Below are 17,416 nucleotides of genomic sequence, written 5' to 3' on the forward strand. Positions count from 1 at the left end.
TGAAACAGAGTAAAAAAGTTCCAGAGAAGTTCCTAAAATTTCTAACAGTTTTCCATAAAAAAAAATAAACGGTTTTTTTCTTAGAAACTGTGCGTTCGATGTTTGGCGTCAAGTTAAGACGACCCTAGCTTCGGAAATAAACTTGTTAGAAATACAGTTATGCTGAACTCATGTAGAACTTTCATTTGTCTCTTCGAGAACCGGAGCACAAAATTTCGTAGCTCTTACAGATTTCCCGGAAATAATTCCGGAAAAGTCCATCTCGTTCCGATTTTTTTTGGAATTTTCTAAAAATTTTCGATTTTTATGTTTCTTATATTTTTATCGAGTAGTGCTATGAAAAGTATGCAAGAAGAAGTGAAGTGTTCTATATACCAAGTTGCTTCGTTCTCTAAGAAATAATTTCCGAAGTTTCGACGTTCTAGAGGTAACTTCTGTTCTGGACCAGCTAGAATTTTTTTTTCAACGCGGTTCGACAGGTCTCGATCTCCTAACAACTGGAACTTACAATAGTTTCTCCGAAATAGAATTCCTTCTTTGGGTTTTTCTATTTGGAAGTTTTGTCATGCCCTCGGGGCAATTTAAATTTTTTGGTGAATTTGGTTTGTTTTATATTTTCCTAGTTTAGACCATCAAAAGTTAAGCAGAAAACTATAAGACGTTATTTCCGTATCTCTTTCAGATTTCCCAGAAATAGCAACTGTGTCCCGTAGGGCACAGTTGCACGTGTTGCTCCGCAACCGTGCCCTAAGGAACAGGGCACAGTTGCTGCAACACTTCCCGTTGCACAGGCAACGGAGGTCTAGTTTGTGGCTATTTTCAGGTCCTATACTAATTTCCGAATCTTTCCATGGATTAATGTCTCTGATGCTTGTTGCGTCCGTTAGTGTTTGCTCGTGTCTGCTTTTGTTCCTATGTTCTTGCCTATTTTTGTTGCTTTATACCATATTTTCGTCCTTTTCTTTTTTCCTACGTTGGTTCGTTTCATCCTCTTATACGTTTTCTGTTTTTATTTGTAAGTTTGATCCTGTGTTCGTTCAGCTTTTTTTTACTTACAATAGGCCTTAACAGTGAAATGACGTCGTATCAACAGTTAACAGTTTTGCCGAGAAAAAAAAAACTGATAGTTCAGTTGCGTTACATAGAAATAAGTTTTCAATCAAACATATTCAGTTCAAACGTACCCAAAATAGTGCCTTTGCGAAAAGTTTAATCTTCCTTTAATTCAATCACTTTGGATTCTCAAGGAGGAGAATAGAAATTTCAAATTGAATGAACCCTTTCCAGAGTATCTACGACCACCCTTTCTATACAAAGTGGCTAGGGGGTAAAGAATATACAGAGGTCACATAGTTCTTAACCACATTCTCTAAATGGGGCACTTTGAACGCTATCAACAGTAATTATTTGTTAGCATGAATGGGGAGCAACTTAATTCTATTAATTTTAAAAAACAATTTTTTTTCGAGGGAAGTAAAGAGCGAAGTTGAAACTTAAAACGGACAAAAATTATTAGTTAAAACTAGTGCAAATAAAACAACTAATCATGTTTCCCAATATTTCTAGGATTATAGAAAACTAGCGCTTTACTGAAAACACAAAAGTCAAGTATAAAAAACATGAATATTGAATTGAGAGTCAAAAGTGAGTATATAGCCTGACAACAATAAACTAATCTATAAAGCTTTTCATAGTCTTACACAAGTTGTGACATCACTAATTTTCGGTATACAATTAAAATTACCTTAAAAACGTAAGAGTAAAATTGAATATATTTTTTTATAACCGCAAAGTAATTGAACAGCATACAGAAAATATTTGATTGATTTATCAGATAGAATTTTTTATCTCGCCAGCTATAATACCGATAGTGAGTAATATACAATCTTAAACTGTATGAAATGTTTTAGTATTACTTGAAATGAAAATCAAATAAGACATACTATGAACTCTGGAAATCTGATTATTTCTTTCTGTACAACAGTGAATTTCAGGCTATGATACAAATTCTAAAGCTAGTCCTAATAATATCAAAATGGCTTTACTTCGAACTTGTCTACCTACTAATCATGACATGTTCTTTCCAGAATTAAAACGAGACCCAATCACTGAACTGAGCCATTGTGCAGAGGTGATACCAAATTAAAACAAAACAAAAAATAAAGCAACAATCCTAAAATCGATTGTTGCTTTATCTTAAAAGGGACTGATCCTAAAAGAGATTGATGATATTTTTTATCTTGAGTCAGTTGAAACCCAAATTGTTGATGTCAATATGGCCTTTGCTGTTCAAAGACTATGTTAAAACAAAGCCTCTAATTTTCTTTTGTCAGGCGTGTAAACCACTTGATATTTTGATTTGATCAACTTTGCCACTTGTTTAGCTACGCTCAAAGATACAAAGGGAACTTGAGAATAAACACCCTAAAGGCTTTTGAAACATGATACATTTTGAGAGTTTTAAGAACCATCTTCTAGACAAGAACCTGTTAGCTTAGTTATGACTACACTATTCGAAGCAAATAATCCCAACACACACAATAGGCCACACATACTGAATACAATATATATTTATATAGATAAATACATTTACTATCTAGATACTCTTTACATTGCATGTGAACTGCAATATTTAATTTATAATAGCTCATTTGATGTCTGATTGGGTTCCTTCAAAAGATTTTATCTGTAAAAGATCAATCTGCGAAATTGGATCTATGAGAATAATGACCTGAGGGTCGTGCGACTTTAAAAGAATATTTACAGGCATCCTTATGGGAGACATATGTAACTAATTGATTTGTTCCTTTCTTCTAGAAAAAAAGTTAAAGGACCAGGAATCAAATCATTTTTGAATTGTTGAATGGTTATTTTTATTGAGTCTTTCTTCAACCGATGATCAGACAGATTATTTTCATGCGGATTACTCGGCTGAAGTATATGCGGGCTACATGTGGCTAGGACAAGGCATGTTTTAACAGATAATTCGTGCACTTTACTGTTGAAATCGAACTCCGACAATAACCGAAGAATATAACTGAAATAGGAAGAAAAGAATTGATACAAATGTAAAACTTCCCAAAAAGATAATGCTTTAAGTTTTGAAAGCATTCTTAATTGCGTAGGAAAGATTCGGCAAAATTCTAGCTCATAAGCTTTTTGCGATATTGGAAAGTAGTTGAGCTAGTTGAATGACACTCCTGGAATTCTACTGAAATAAAAAGAATGGCATTTTCAAAAACTAAACCCAAGAGAAAGACATTGAAAACTCAAAATTAAGGTAAAACGTTTTATTTCAGGATACAGATAGGTAAAAAAAAAAGACAAAAGATTACAGTTGTGGATTTTATCCCTACTGGCTTTACTGACCCCCATTTCATTTACTTTCAGCCAGGGAGTGTAGTAGGGGTTGGGGGCCTACCACCCTACGCTTTCGCACACCCTTCCTGCTTACCTTCCCCAGATTTCTCCAGGTACCCATTTAGAGCTGGGTCTACTCTGGCTGAGCTAATAGTCACGCCACTGACCCTCCGTTCAAACCAAATAACCAGCAACACTTGGACTCAAGCTTCTGTCCTCACGGACAAAAGTCGGCGCTAACCCCTCGCCTAGGACGGCTTTACATAGACCTGTCAAATATACAATGCCATAATTGCAAGAAAATGGAAAGGGTTGACATAGTAGCTCGGCAACATCCTCCAAAGGTATACTTCCAGCCATAAATTTATTCCTGAATATTCCACCCGCCCAACTCAGCTACTTTCCAAGATAGCAAGAAGTCCCTAGACTAGAATTTCACCAGATTCTTAATCCGACCCGGAATGAAGGAAACATTACTTCTTATTATTGTTTTGATCCATAACCAAGAGTTTGTACAAAACACTTATTTATTTATTTTTTTTTGGGGGGGGGGAGACCAACACTTCGAATAAAGGATAAATTTGAAAAAAAGATAAACATAAATAACAAGGGGAAAATAGAAATCAGCTATGGAATGAATCATGGAATGCGGGTTGGTAGGGCTGATGGACAGAATCAAACATGGACAGGGTTTTGAATAAAGTGTCGCGGCAAATAGGCTATCGCCTCTGTAGTAATATTTTCAAGACAATAATTCTCTTTCACAGCTCACAATTCGTAATCGCAAGTAATACCATTCGAGATAAGTTTTTTTCTGCTTTTTCTGTGTGGTGAAGTCTCATTTGATTAAGAGAATAAACGTTACTTGCAAACTGGTACATAAAAGACTACTAAATTTGTGATAAAAAAAAAAATACAATTTGACCAATCAATGGCCTAAATTTTACTAAATAAAATGCAAAGTTTTAATACAGATCAAGCTACAAAAGGATTCGTCTCTGAAACAGGAGACCGATTAAAGCAGTGTTCTTACGTCCTGAGATGCAGCAACACATCTCACTAAGCATAGTATAAAAACCCTGCTGATATTCCTGTAAGTAACTTAACAAAGGAACTTGTTCTTCTTCTTAGAATGCCAAGTCTTCTGGAGTCTTCTTCGGCCTCCTTTTGGCTTCACGACCATTTAACATCTGCAGATGATGGGTCAGGAATAATTGTTGGTACGGTGGTAGTGTCTTATGGTAGGCAGGTGGTAACGTCTAATCTACTCGCAGATATCATTATGTTGCAAGAAATTGAAGATATTTCTGTATCGATATCTTTCATTGTTGGCTGGTAGAATTGAGAGCAGCAACACGTTGATATCAGGCTAAGGATTTGCATCACTGAAGATTTTTTCTAATATTGACTACTTCTTGCTGGATGAATTTACATTCAAAAATCAAATGGTTCAGGGATTCTGGAATAGAGTTGTAAAATCCGGAGCATTCATCGGCTCGTCAGTTCCAAGTAAACTCCTTTTTTCTCAGAATCAAAGAGTTGCTTTTGATTCTATAGTAAAGAATATTGCCTGTCCTTGCCTGAAATAAGGATGGAAGGGCCATTTTGTTCCCGATGGAACTCTTCTTCTGAGTATGTCTCTGAAGGTCTGGGCTTTCAAATTGTGGTTAATCGTATTATTCAGCTAGCAACTGGCCAGCTGGTCTGCTACCTCATTGCATTTTATGGCTTGGTGGCTGGGGATATGCTGGAAATTGATATTAATAAGGCTATTATGGAGACTGATTAATGACCTCGAAAAAGTCTATCCACCGAACTCGAAGTCTATCCACCTTTATGGGTGTAAGCAGTGTTGACAGCGCTTCGAAATAAACTCGACTAAATTGTACCACAAGAGATTTAATTGTACAATCTGAACAGCAGGTTGAAAAATATGCCATAACAAGAAGAAAATTTTCGATAAACAGAACTTGAACAAATTTCCAAGTCAAGGGAGGAAGAAAACCAAAACGTACCGGAAAATTTGATTGTAACAAAACATTTTTCCAACATACCTCATTGTAACAGGAACCCCAAATTGTACGAAAACGGTACATTGGCAACGCTGGTTAAAAGTACGAGAGTATTTCCTTTTAAAGCTGGCTAAGTCTCATTATTGTCTTCATCCGTTCACACGCGTGGAAGCTTCCCATGACGCATAAATCACAATAAGTTGAATACCTGCAGGGTTTGGTATTAACCGGTATTGACTACCCAGATTTTTTTTAAATTACCCCAGGGACTTTTATTTTTTGTTACTGATAAAGAAACAAAAACAGAAACTTCTATGGAAAATTCAAAATACAAGTATTTTGTGAGTAAAACTGTATTTGGTATGATATTTTTTCATTAGATTCTAATCAGTTTATGGTTGTAGCAACATAGCAAGGTTCAAGCTACGACTTATATATAAAATTATATAAAATTTTACAAAAAAAAAATTTTATAAAAAGTTATATAAAATTAGAAACCAGGGGTTTTGAATAAAGTGTCGCGGCAAATAGGCTATCGCCTCTGTAGTAATATCGTCAAGATAATAATTCTCTTTCACAGCTCACAACTCGTAATCGCAAGTAATACAATTCGAGATAAAAAAAATTTCTGCTTTTTCTGTGTGGTGAAGTCTCATTTGATTAAGAGAATAAACGTTACTTGCTAAACTGGTACATAAAAGACTACTAAATTTGTGATCAAATATATATGCAATTTGACCAATCAGTGGCCTAAATTTTACTAAATAAAATGCAAAGTTTTAATACAGATCAAGCTACAAAAGGATTCGTGTCTGAAACATGAGACCGATTAAAGCAGTGTAAATTAGCGGCAGTAGTCTGAAATTAGCGGCAGTAGCCTGGTTATACATTATTTCATTATCAAGGTAATAGCTATGAATGATCATCGATTTGAATTTAATGTGAGTCTAAATCTGAGTTGCTAGAACACTTTGATTGAAACTTTTGTTTAATCTTTAGAAAGTACGTAGCAGTCCCCATAACACTTGGAACACTTCGTCATGTCTAGCACATCCCAAATGGTATGCGTGATTTCTGACACTCAGTAGCCCCTCGCAGCACCTAATCCAATGGGACGACCGCGTAACTTCAAAATAACTAAGACTAAATCTAGATGAAAGTAAGTTCAACATTGCAGCCAGAGACCCTCCCTCCAGGAAAAAAAATCACCCTGGAACATCCCCCCGTGCAAAACTAAGAAACCAAAGAGAAAGTACAAAATACGCACCTAAAACAGCACATTTCGATACCCAGAATGTCTAATTCTCCATGATGAAAGGTTCTAGAGGCAGGTGCCCCAAAGAGTACATTTTAATGCCTAAATCTTCCAACTCTCATTGAAGCTTCATATACATAGCGTGAGTTTGGTGAAGGAGGGGAATATAGAAAATCATATCTAATGCTTTTTAATTCCCAGGAACTTGCACGTACACAGCGGGGGGGGGGGGGGGGGGCTTCGGGCCCCCTAACCCCCCCCCCCCCCGAAATTTTGTGAAACGTTTAATTTCCCCATGATTTCTTGGGATTTCTGACAAAAGTAGGACATTTTTTAAGAATCTAGATACATGTGTGAAGACTTTTTTGGGGGATTTTACAGCATAAAATTATCGGGTCAAGTCACTGCCCAATTATTAACCCATTTTCTGTCTAACTTTTTACCCTCTTTAAAGTAATTAGCAATTCTACTGTTTTTTTTGTTTTTTTTTTGTAAAGAGAGTGCTTTCCACAACAAAATAGAATTTTGTTTGATATTAGGGCGTTTACCCCCCCCCCCCTTTCAGGACAAAGTACAGCTTTTAATGGATCAATTTTGAAACCTATCATTTTTCATTATAATCTACGTTTTTGCAATAGAAGAACTACCCCCACAGCACCCATATTACACTGTTAAGCCTAAAATTTCCCTTTCAGTGGGATATAATAGATTAATCACTGGTTCTAAGTCCCTATGAACATAACCTGAGCCTAAAACGTACTTTTGAGGCTTCAGTCTTCTTCCCCCTATCCGCTACAATACTATGATTTAAAGTTAATCTGTATTTTCCAATATATGTGCTTTTTGCATTACTAAATAAAAAAAAGTGCTACTTTATATCTGCTATTTCGAAGGTTTTGTCCCCCCCCCCCCCCGAGAAAAAAAATCCTGCGTACATGGCTGTCCAGGAATATTCATGGTCTTCATCTTTATTGTTCACACTTGGGGGAGGGGTAATAGCAATAAATCGTATGTTTATTGGGCTGGTAACCCACATCATATCTTGGTTAAGTCAGGGGTATAATTTGGAAAACAATCAGAAACTAAATTTAAAACAACTTTTTTCAACTGAAGGTAAGGAGTAACATTAAAACAAAAACGAAATTATGTCGTATATGAGGGGAAACTACTCCCTCTTTAAAACCTCAGTCTCTATGTTGGAGTTGGACTCTTTGTCACAGTTCTCTAAAAAAGACTGCTGAAACACACAAACTTTTTTTGGAGCACTGCAGTCGGTAGCTAGTTGGAAGGGAACAAGAGAATTGGAGCTTCTGATTTCCAATTGCATGAGCCAACTCCAAATTTTTTGGATACTTATCTAAATTCAAGAAATTATTAAACCGAATGCCCAACCAACACCATAGTTACACTTGTCGACAAAAATGCCAAGTTTTATGAATGCTACGCTTCTTTATTGATTTCAATATAACACTTAACAACATATCGCGGGAGAATGAAATAGAATGCAATTTTACTGAAAAGTTTGTATCAAAACTAATTTGTTCCGAACTGCTCCCTATTAATACTATAATTCTGTATCCAAGGGCGTATTCAGGGTTTTTTTCGGGGGAGGGGGCTACAAATTAAAACTTCATAAACACATCAATACTTTTTTATAAACATTTTTGTTATGTTTTTTAAGAATCGTACAAACTTTGGGGGGGGGGAGTATTCGCTGTCCAGCCCAGTGGCCCCTCCCCCTGGATATGACCTTGCTTGTATCTTTTGTCAGATTAATCCTAAAAACGAGAGAAATGGTGTTTCAAGCTTCCACCTTTTCAAACAAACAAAAACTATTATAATATAAATATAATAACATAGTATTAAATTATAATATAAAATTAATTAATTATTAATTATAACTTTTAATATATATATATATATATATATATATATATATATATATATATATATATATATATATATATATATATATATATATATATATATATATATATATTATATATTATATATATATATATATAATATAATATATAGTTAATATAATAATAAATAATAATAATATAATATAATTAATAATAAAATTGTTAATTAATATATATAGTGTAATAATATTATAATATTATATAATAAAATATAAAAGTAAAATTACGTTATAAAAAAGTGACTACCTGGCATACACACGCATCTGAATGCACCTCGTTCATCTAAACACGTCCCATCATTTTTACAGGGACTCGAGTCGCACTCGTTGATGTTGATTTCGCACCTTGGTCCTGTGAATCCACGTGTACAATTACACTTAAATGAGCCAGGAGTATTAACGCAAATTCCATCGTGTTCGCAGGGGGACCCTATACAAAAGAAAAGAAAAATTCACTTCACAATAAAAAGTAGAGCCATGTTGATCTGTGTATTGATTGCAAGACACTACACAATCAATAAAAATAAAAACCTGTGTAAAGCATATTCCACCGTAGTTTTACATTGAATGATCGATCGTTTGTGGTTTACAAGTAATAGGCAAAACAGCTTATCTGACGACAGCCATAAAAAAGAATAAAAGCGTACACTTTTATGTGAGGGCCAAAGAAAACATTTCCCACGTCCCTAAACTGGAAATTGTAAGTCATTCAACCCTTAACCCATCTCCTCCTCCCCCAAAAAAACGCTCTGACAGTTTCAAGTCGATCTCTCGGTTACGAGACAAAATAAGGTAAATTCTATAAATTGATCTCAAATGAAAGCAGGTTTACAATATAGAATATAAGAGAAAAGCGGAGTAAAGAAGCACAGTAGTCTGGCACAATAAGGAAGCAAAAGACAAGTCCATAAAACTGTTCTCAAGACTCTAAAAGAAAATACAACAAAGCATACATTAAAAACCTTACATGTGTAATCAAGGGATAATGGGACGTCTAAAAATGTTAAAATCGTTCAGTATCAGGATCTGTCTGAATCACTGCCCATAAAATGAAAATTGATGAAGTCTGTACTAAACGGGGTTACCGCCAACCTGAATCCAAGGATTAAATCTCGGAAACTACACGCAACAAGAAACTAACCACATATAATTTAAAACCCCAACTATCGTCTCCAAATGCTTTTCCCTATCTGAAACATTGACCACTGTGAATTTGGTCCCTTCTCAAAACCCAGGCCCAGATTGAAAAGGGGCGAGGCCCGATTGCAATTTTTTTCAGGGGACCCTCTATACATCAAACATTTAAATAAAATAGTAGTTTACATAAGTAAAGAAGTTCACGTACGTAGTGAAAAATCTTTCTAATATAGGACTATCTCGATTAAATTCAATAGATTTGACATGAACTTTTACGGGCATCAGTTTTCCATATTATAAAGTATAGTAGTGTATAATAATAAATAGTTTAATAAATCTTTATTTAGCAGTGCAAACCTAAAACAAACATATTTTAGTTATTTGAATTACTCATAATTTATCCACTGTTATCAAAAACAATTTGTTTTAAATTTCAATGTTCGCCACACATGTACTGATAAAAATATATGACAAGTAATGAAAATGGTTATACCAGGGCCCCTGAAAAGTAAGGACCCCAAGGCTATAGCCAGAACTCCCCCAGGCCGAGTAATAGAACAACATAAAAAAGCAACACAAAAACCTTGTTAGGCAAGCAAGAGCTACTGCAAGCAAGAAAGGCAATTTTAGTAGCGCAATAGTTTACACAAAAAAAAAAAAATACAAAAACACAAAGCAGAAAGGTAAACACGTAAGGACACGCTGTTAAACAATAATAAAAGATTATATATATATATATATATATATATATATATATATATATATATATATATATATATATATATATATATATATATATATATATATATATAATTAGAAAAATATACCAATGCTTAATTGGTATGTTTAACTGAACATACCGAATTAAGCCACAAATGGCTTTACGTAATTATTTAAACTATCTCAAAAGAATGAATAATAATAAAGGACAAAAGGATAAATATACGTATTAAAAATCACTTTTGAAAATGAAATGTAAGTGTGTAGCGATTTTCACTCTACAGATGCAAATAACACTAGGCTATGCTTGGATAAAACTGAAAATAGAACAATCTTTAAAAACTTTATTTTAATTTTTCAAAATCTTGAAATTCAACAGTGTGTGAACTAGTGTCAATAGAATTTTAGTTTCAATAGAAAATTTCATTTTTGAATACCGCATATAATATGCAGGAACCTCGACAGAAACCTATTTCACGGGTCTGAAAATCACTTCTCCCTCCTCTTTGAGTGAGAGCTCGAGAAACCAGCCACAACTATATTTCAGTCTTTTGCATAGTATTTCCACTTCTACGAACTTTTCCGCACACCTACGGAATTTCAATGTCTGTCTATGGACAAACGAAAATGTGAGCGATTAAGGCGGAAAAAGCTACCCGATTTTTAAGGAATTTAAACTGAATCCAAAAAGCTATTTACAGAAAATTTCCCAAGTTTAACGGGTTATAAAAAGAAACAAGTGGAAACACAACTTCTACATCATTGTAAGTAGTTTCGGGGAAGACTTGTTTTCACATCTGAAATTTCGAAGCTGTCCCCTCAGATGATGCTGTGACCTACCAGATGTACCATACACACACAATCAACCGCCTTTCATCATTAGCCTCTCAAACTAGCTTTGATAATGACACTTTTTTCTATACACCACTCGAAATAAAAAAATTGAGTTGAAGGAAAAGCCAGATAGATTTTTGTAATCAAAATTGCTGCGATAGCTGCAACCCAAAAAAGAATGAACAACGGTCCATAGTAACCATCTTGGTTAGTATCTTGATTAACAAGGAACATGACTTTTTGTACATCTTCTTTTTTTTATACCGCTAGCGGGGTGCTGGAACAACAAAGAAAACAGTTTAAGGGCACATTTGAAAAAAAAGTTGCAACATCTAGTGCCTTTAAAAATAATAGAAAAAAATGATAATATTGGAATAAGACGCAATCTTTGGCAAAGAAATTGTATCTTCCTATACAAGATGACGATGACTAAATATATCATAGGTTACAACCATAAACGATGTTATATCAAAAATCACTATAGAAAACAGATTGGGTAAAAGTGTAAGCAATAAATTAAGATATTTTTTGAAAAGATTCTTTTTTGGTAGCACAGATACTTTTGGCACGTGAGACATGAACCATCGCCCTCTAAAGACAATTAACAAATGTAACATTTAGACAATTAAAACATATACCAAAAAAACACTCACAAGGAAGCGCTTAGATACAAAAGAGAGGTTGGCTTGTTCAATAATTAAGTTATTCAACAGGGAAAGACTATTTATTAATGGCTTAATGCAGTTACGCCATTTTATGAGTTTAATACGTTTCTATTTTTGTATCCAAAAGACTCTTACAGCATTTACAAAACATATAGCTAAAAAATATTGAATAATCTATTTGAAAAGCAGTAGCGGTTTTAGGCCTCAAAATATGGGGAGGGGGGCAAGGTATAGCCTACCAAAATGTAAAAATACAAAATAAAAGGAGTTTAATGTTAGATGTCAAAAACTAGAGAGAGGCTGCCCCTGCCCAGGCACAGAACCACCCCTGTGTTTAAAGTTGAATCTTTGGGGAAATTCAAAGCTTGGACCCGAAGATCCCACATGTCTTTGGTAGTCAGACTGCAAGTGTAGGCTATTCTATGCCCAAAATGCTAAAATCAAAGCATTATACGCCTCATAAAAAGAAAGAAAAAATGTAATAAACATTAAATCTTCTTTTATAAATAGCATCAAATATGCTCATTATTTAGAAAATTAAGACAGTCAAAATTTGGGCTTTTTTTTCAGCGAGAATTTTTTTCGATTCCGCTTCACAGTCGGTTGCAAACAGCACTACGCAGCTTCATTTAGATGTTATAACTTACACGGTTTAGATTTCCTTTTGTCGATCTTGTCATTTAATTTTTCTGTCCTTTTTTTTACTAAACGCAAGGTTTTGGTAACAAAAGCAATTTTCACAAGCGAACAAATATAACCAAAAATATCAGCAAACAAATAGACAAGTGCCCTGGGACGGTCCAATAAGCCATTCTCATGATTGTATTACTTACGTACACCACGACACGAGCTGAGGCTCCATTTACCATTGGCAGCAAAGTTTCTGGAATTGCTTACGATGCACACTGTTTTCATTTACAAAAAGAAAAACAAAGACGCAAAAATTAGCTGCAATAAATAAAAAACAAAGCAAAGAAAAAGAATTAACTTAAAACAGAAAACAAGCGAAGTCTCATTCCAAAGTCAAATAGCAAAAAATTACAAATTATTATAATTGAATCTTACTAGGCAAAGAAAATAGATGCAACTTAGAAACTATAAAAATCCAAACTGAGGCAGAAAGTGACTAAACAAACTAGGACAATAGATGCAGCTGTAAATCATTGGAATAGTCCATCAAAAATACCCCCTTTCTCTCAATAACTATACTATTTATCTTTTTCCACAAAAATTACCCATAGGCTTTTTTTTTTTTTTTTTTTTACGGAAAAGATAATCGAAAATGACTGCATTATATGAGATCTTCTTGCAAAGTTTACGTGATACATTCTGCAAAAAAGGAAACCTTGCCTCAAAATGCACTTCTTAAAGATGTCAGAAAAAATTGATACCCTCACCTACTCTATACCAATTTAAGCATGTTAGAATCCCGGTTGTAGCTGCACACATAGAAGTCCCTCTTAAAATGTTTTCAAAAGACTCTCAGCAAAAATTATGTAAGTCGGTAGTAAACCCCCTCCCCCCTAGGGTTACAGTATCTATTCTACGGAAAAATTTGGGGTTCAACCCCAAAATTACTTCTTGAAAATTGCAAAAAAAAAAACTCCTCGCCTGTTATTTCAGCATATATGTGTCCTAGCCTAAGCTACAAGCATGAAATTTCCCATAAAATATTTTTAGGGACTGCCAAGAAAAATTACGTCCACATGCAGAGAACTACTAAGTCGGGTTAAAATACACATTCTGCACACAAAAAATTAAAACAGCAAGTGAAGAGAATTATTTTTTTTTTCTACAATTTTCGAGAAGTAATTCTGGAACTAAATCCCTACTTTAGTGGAAGCTTTAGTGAACTTTTAAGGCATCGCGTTTTCCTACTAATTGAATAGAATTTTTAGACCCCCCCCCCCTCAGAAGTAATACCTATGTCAACAATTAGTATCTTCCATAATAAATTACGGTACTTATCTCTAATACCCACTATATTCAAGTTCTTGGTCTAACAGAACCGGTTTCTTTCTGTAGTTTCTTTCGGCTTAGCGTGAAAGAGTGTATATACACTGCAATGAAGGTATTCAATTAAATATTTTAGATGGTATTTTGGCTATGTTAGAAACCATTTAATACAATGCGTTCTGGGGGGCCTAATTTCAATAATTCTGTTGTAATTACCAGAATTTTGTTCCTAAACTATTTTATTTTTCATCATACTTAGGTATATTTTATTAGGATCAACGTAGCTTAACTTCCTGAGTGTACCAAAATTACGTAGAAAAATAGTTTACTGCCACGTCTACAGTCACAAAAGAATAACTCTGGAGATTTATAGTGCCAAATTACGACGGGTGCAATATTTTTAGACTATTTTATATTTTTGGGTGAAGCAGCTTACGTTACGGTATGGGAATGCAGGTGTATGCAACTCCACCTCGGTTTAACCCAGCACCTTTAAACTCAACCCTCGTTCAAACCAAACCTCGTTCGACTCAAATCAATTTTGTAACAAGTTGTGCTTGACACAACTAAAAAAAAATGACAATTAAAAGCAGAAATAGCAGATTGCTTATTATGTACTCTTTTTTCCTGAAAACGCTACATACTTCTTAGTTGGAAGGAAGCAATTTCATACGGTGGTGCAATAGTTCCTAAAAAGTCACGTAGTCTCTACAGGTTAAATGGAAAATATGGAAATTTATCTCCAAGCTTCATTTAACTAAGAAGGTTTACATAGCTTTAAAAAAAATTGTCGACTGTGATGTATAAAGGCGAATCAGCTACTATGAAGCAGAGGCAGCGAGTCATCGTGTAGGCGAGGTAGGGGTTGGTAGATGTCTCCAAGAATGCATTTCAATGCCCAAATTGTCCAACTCTGTGTGAGCCTTCAGGAAAGTAGAGAAAGGAGTAAAGGGGAAATATGGGAGTAGGAATTCATCTCATCTCTCTTCATTTAAACTAAGCCTGAATATGGGTGCTGTGGGGTGTTAGTTCTAATATTTTCTAACGTTTTTTAGAGCTTCATTTCACCAAGTTGATTTTTCTGAAGCATCATAAGATTACATATAATAATGTATAAATGTACATCTGCTATTACAGTAGATTGGGTGGGTCACTATATAGGCGGGTGAGGGAGGGGGGTTCTATGACAGATACATTAAAGAGTACATTTTCATTTTCAAATTTATCATCTCTCTTAAATTTTGGGAAAGGTGATGGGAGGGTAGAAATTAATATATAATCCTTCTTGATTCCCAAAGGATGCTTTTGTCTACGCCTTTACTATTGGTGCTGGATTGGAGGAGGGACGTAGCGCTCCTTTCATTGGTGAAAACTTTTCTTACGTAGCATAGAAGATTATGTTCACTTGCCTACCAACAAAGAGGTGGACAGTAGGAGGGGGGCATCATTAGCATTTAATGTCTTCTAGTTTCCCGAACGCGTCGCATCCTTATTCAGGTCCATGAGAATCCTCCAAATGTAACAGATTTCTTCGAAGAATTGGATTTTAAAACCGCGAAAACGATGAGCATATGTTCCAACCCCTATTTTATATTCCAACAACCGCTGGAATTCAACTGCCCAGAATATCAATTCTTGATATTCTAGGCCCCAAACTCCAAACAAAATTAGAAATGGATTAGTACACAAAATGAATCGTGGAGTATGAGACCTGATGGGGCAAGCCTCCCTCGTATTTAAGAGACGGTAGTCTAATTTGGACAAATTTAGACTTTATTTCGAAAAGCAAATACGCTAGTTGGGTCTTTTCCTTAAAGCATTGCTGTGCGAAAGTCAAATTTTGACTTTGGGAGTCGGGCAAGAGGAGAGGGAGTCCTCCTGGAATTTACGATAAACACGGATATGCTATGAAAAACGAACAGAGATAAAATAAAAAAGAATACACTAAAACCTAAAAGAAACTAAAATTATTCCCTGCATGAGGGGGCTGCCCCTCCTCAGCCCTCCCTTTCTACACCAAAGTTTTGCCGTGCTATAAAACATTTCCTGTACCAATTCAACGGCCCTTTTGCCTGTGCAGTCGCTTTAAAAGAATTCGACATATACCAAGACTTTTCTGTAAAGACCGGGTATATGGGAGGGGGCAGCTCTTATCGTATACGGAATAATTTCGGTTCGTTTTCAACTATTAATGGCACTCTACTTTAATCTGAGAAAAATTCATTGTGTTGCGAGAGCAACACTTTGGTTTTGTCGTGTTTTTTTTTTTTTTTTTTTTTTCCTAGCACCCCGATTTCAGCTTATTCCTAGAAAGTGGTAAGGGCCTAACCTCTGCGGTTTTTACGGAAAGTGTGGACCTTAGGCCGGATTGATGAATATGACTTTACATTTTGGAAAGCTTCGTAGAACTCTTGCCTGGGGCCAAAAAGGATGGTTTTTGCTTGTCCTTGAGCCAGAGCCTATATTGTGTGAGGTGAAGAGGAGTTGTATAGCCTATGTCAGAGAGGACTATCTGAAGTTATGCAGCCAAGCTTTCGTTTTATCAAACCATGTTTCTGCTTTCGAGTGGAAAGCTCCGTTCTAGCAGGCAAGCAGGCAGGCACCAGTTTCAAATTGAAGATGGACTAAAATCTATAAGTGTTAAATATATGCGACAGTTACCCTGCCCCACAGCCAATATATCTTCTTTGAGTGATAAATAGAAAAATTTAGAGAAGCAAAAAAGCGGCATTTTCCCACGGGTCCGAAAGTGCTGCCATCTATTGTTTCTACCCATTTCTGTTCGTCATTTCAGCTGAGTTTATCATTCGGTTTTTCGCACTTGGGATTGCGGTAGAGAAATGGTATCAGATGTGCCTCTTATACTTTAAAAGTTCTCTCATTGCTAAAGAAATTAGAGTTTATCCTTTGCTCCTTTCTAAGTGATGACGTTAGAAAGTTGGCCTACGGCAAAAAAGTCAACTTTTGAACTAAGACAGATAGATTTTTTTTTCGACGGCAGTCGATAGCTTTTGATGAGCTGATCAAAGTATATGTCATCCATTTTTTTGTACAAAAATTTCTTCATGAGATATACCAGTTTGAAAGTTTAAAGGGGTTGACAACTTCAGTAGTAAGGTACACACTGAAACCAAAAATAGGCCGATACCAATTGTGAGACATATAGGGGAGTTATAAGCAACAGTCGGCTGTTAGCTCATAATCATCCTCGGCAATGAGGGGCTCGCAACTCTTACTAGTTGGTGTACCTATTTTTTGTTTCCGTTGTATTTGATGGTAAGACCAATTTGGTTCCAGTGGTAAGACATGTAGGGGACTTGTAAGTAATAATCGGCTGTAAGGCTACAATCATATTTAGCAATGAGGAGTGTGCAACTTTTGCGAGTTGGTGTACCTAGTATGTATTTTAGCATCCTTACAGATTAACAACTTCAGCGTTTAGTCGCAGCGAGGAAACAAAACCAAAGTGTTGCTCTCGCAACACTTTACTCGGCGAAGCCGAGCAAAGGTTGCCGCAACACCTCACGTTGCCCATGCAACGTAGATCTGTTTT

General features: G+C 35.3%; 1 protein-coding gene across 2 annotated transcripts in view; it reads right to left on the reverse strand.

Annotated features, from left to right (window-relative positions):
- LOC136033331 (neurogenic locus Notch protein-like) overlaps window positions 1-17,416 on the reverse strand; it is a 94,128-nt gene that overhangs the window by 56,170 nt on the left and 20,542 nt on the right. The window contains exons 7-8 of one of the 2 annotated variants that reach the window (XM_065714127.1): window positions 12,741-12,812; window positions 8,799-8,981 (exon numbers count right to left, since the gene is read on the reverse strand). In XM_065714127.1, coding sequence (XP_065570199.1) covers window positions 8,799-8,981; window positions 12,741-12,812 — 255 coding nt within the window. The remainder of the gene's footprint in view (window positions 1-8,798; window positions 8,982-12,740; window positions 12,813-17,416) is intronic. The other variant, XM_065714131.1, reaches the window with a different exon arrangement.

Source organism: Artemia franciscana, chromosome 1, assembly GCF_032884065.1.
Source record: "Artemia franciscana chromosome 1, ASM3288406v1, whole genome shotgun sequence".
Taxonomy (NCBI): Eukaryota; Metazoa; Arthropoda; class Branchiopoda; order Anostraca; family Artemiidae; genus Artemia; species Artemia franciscana.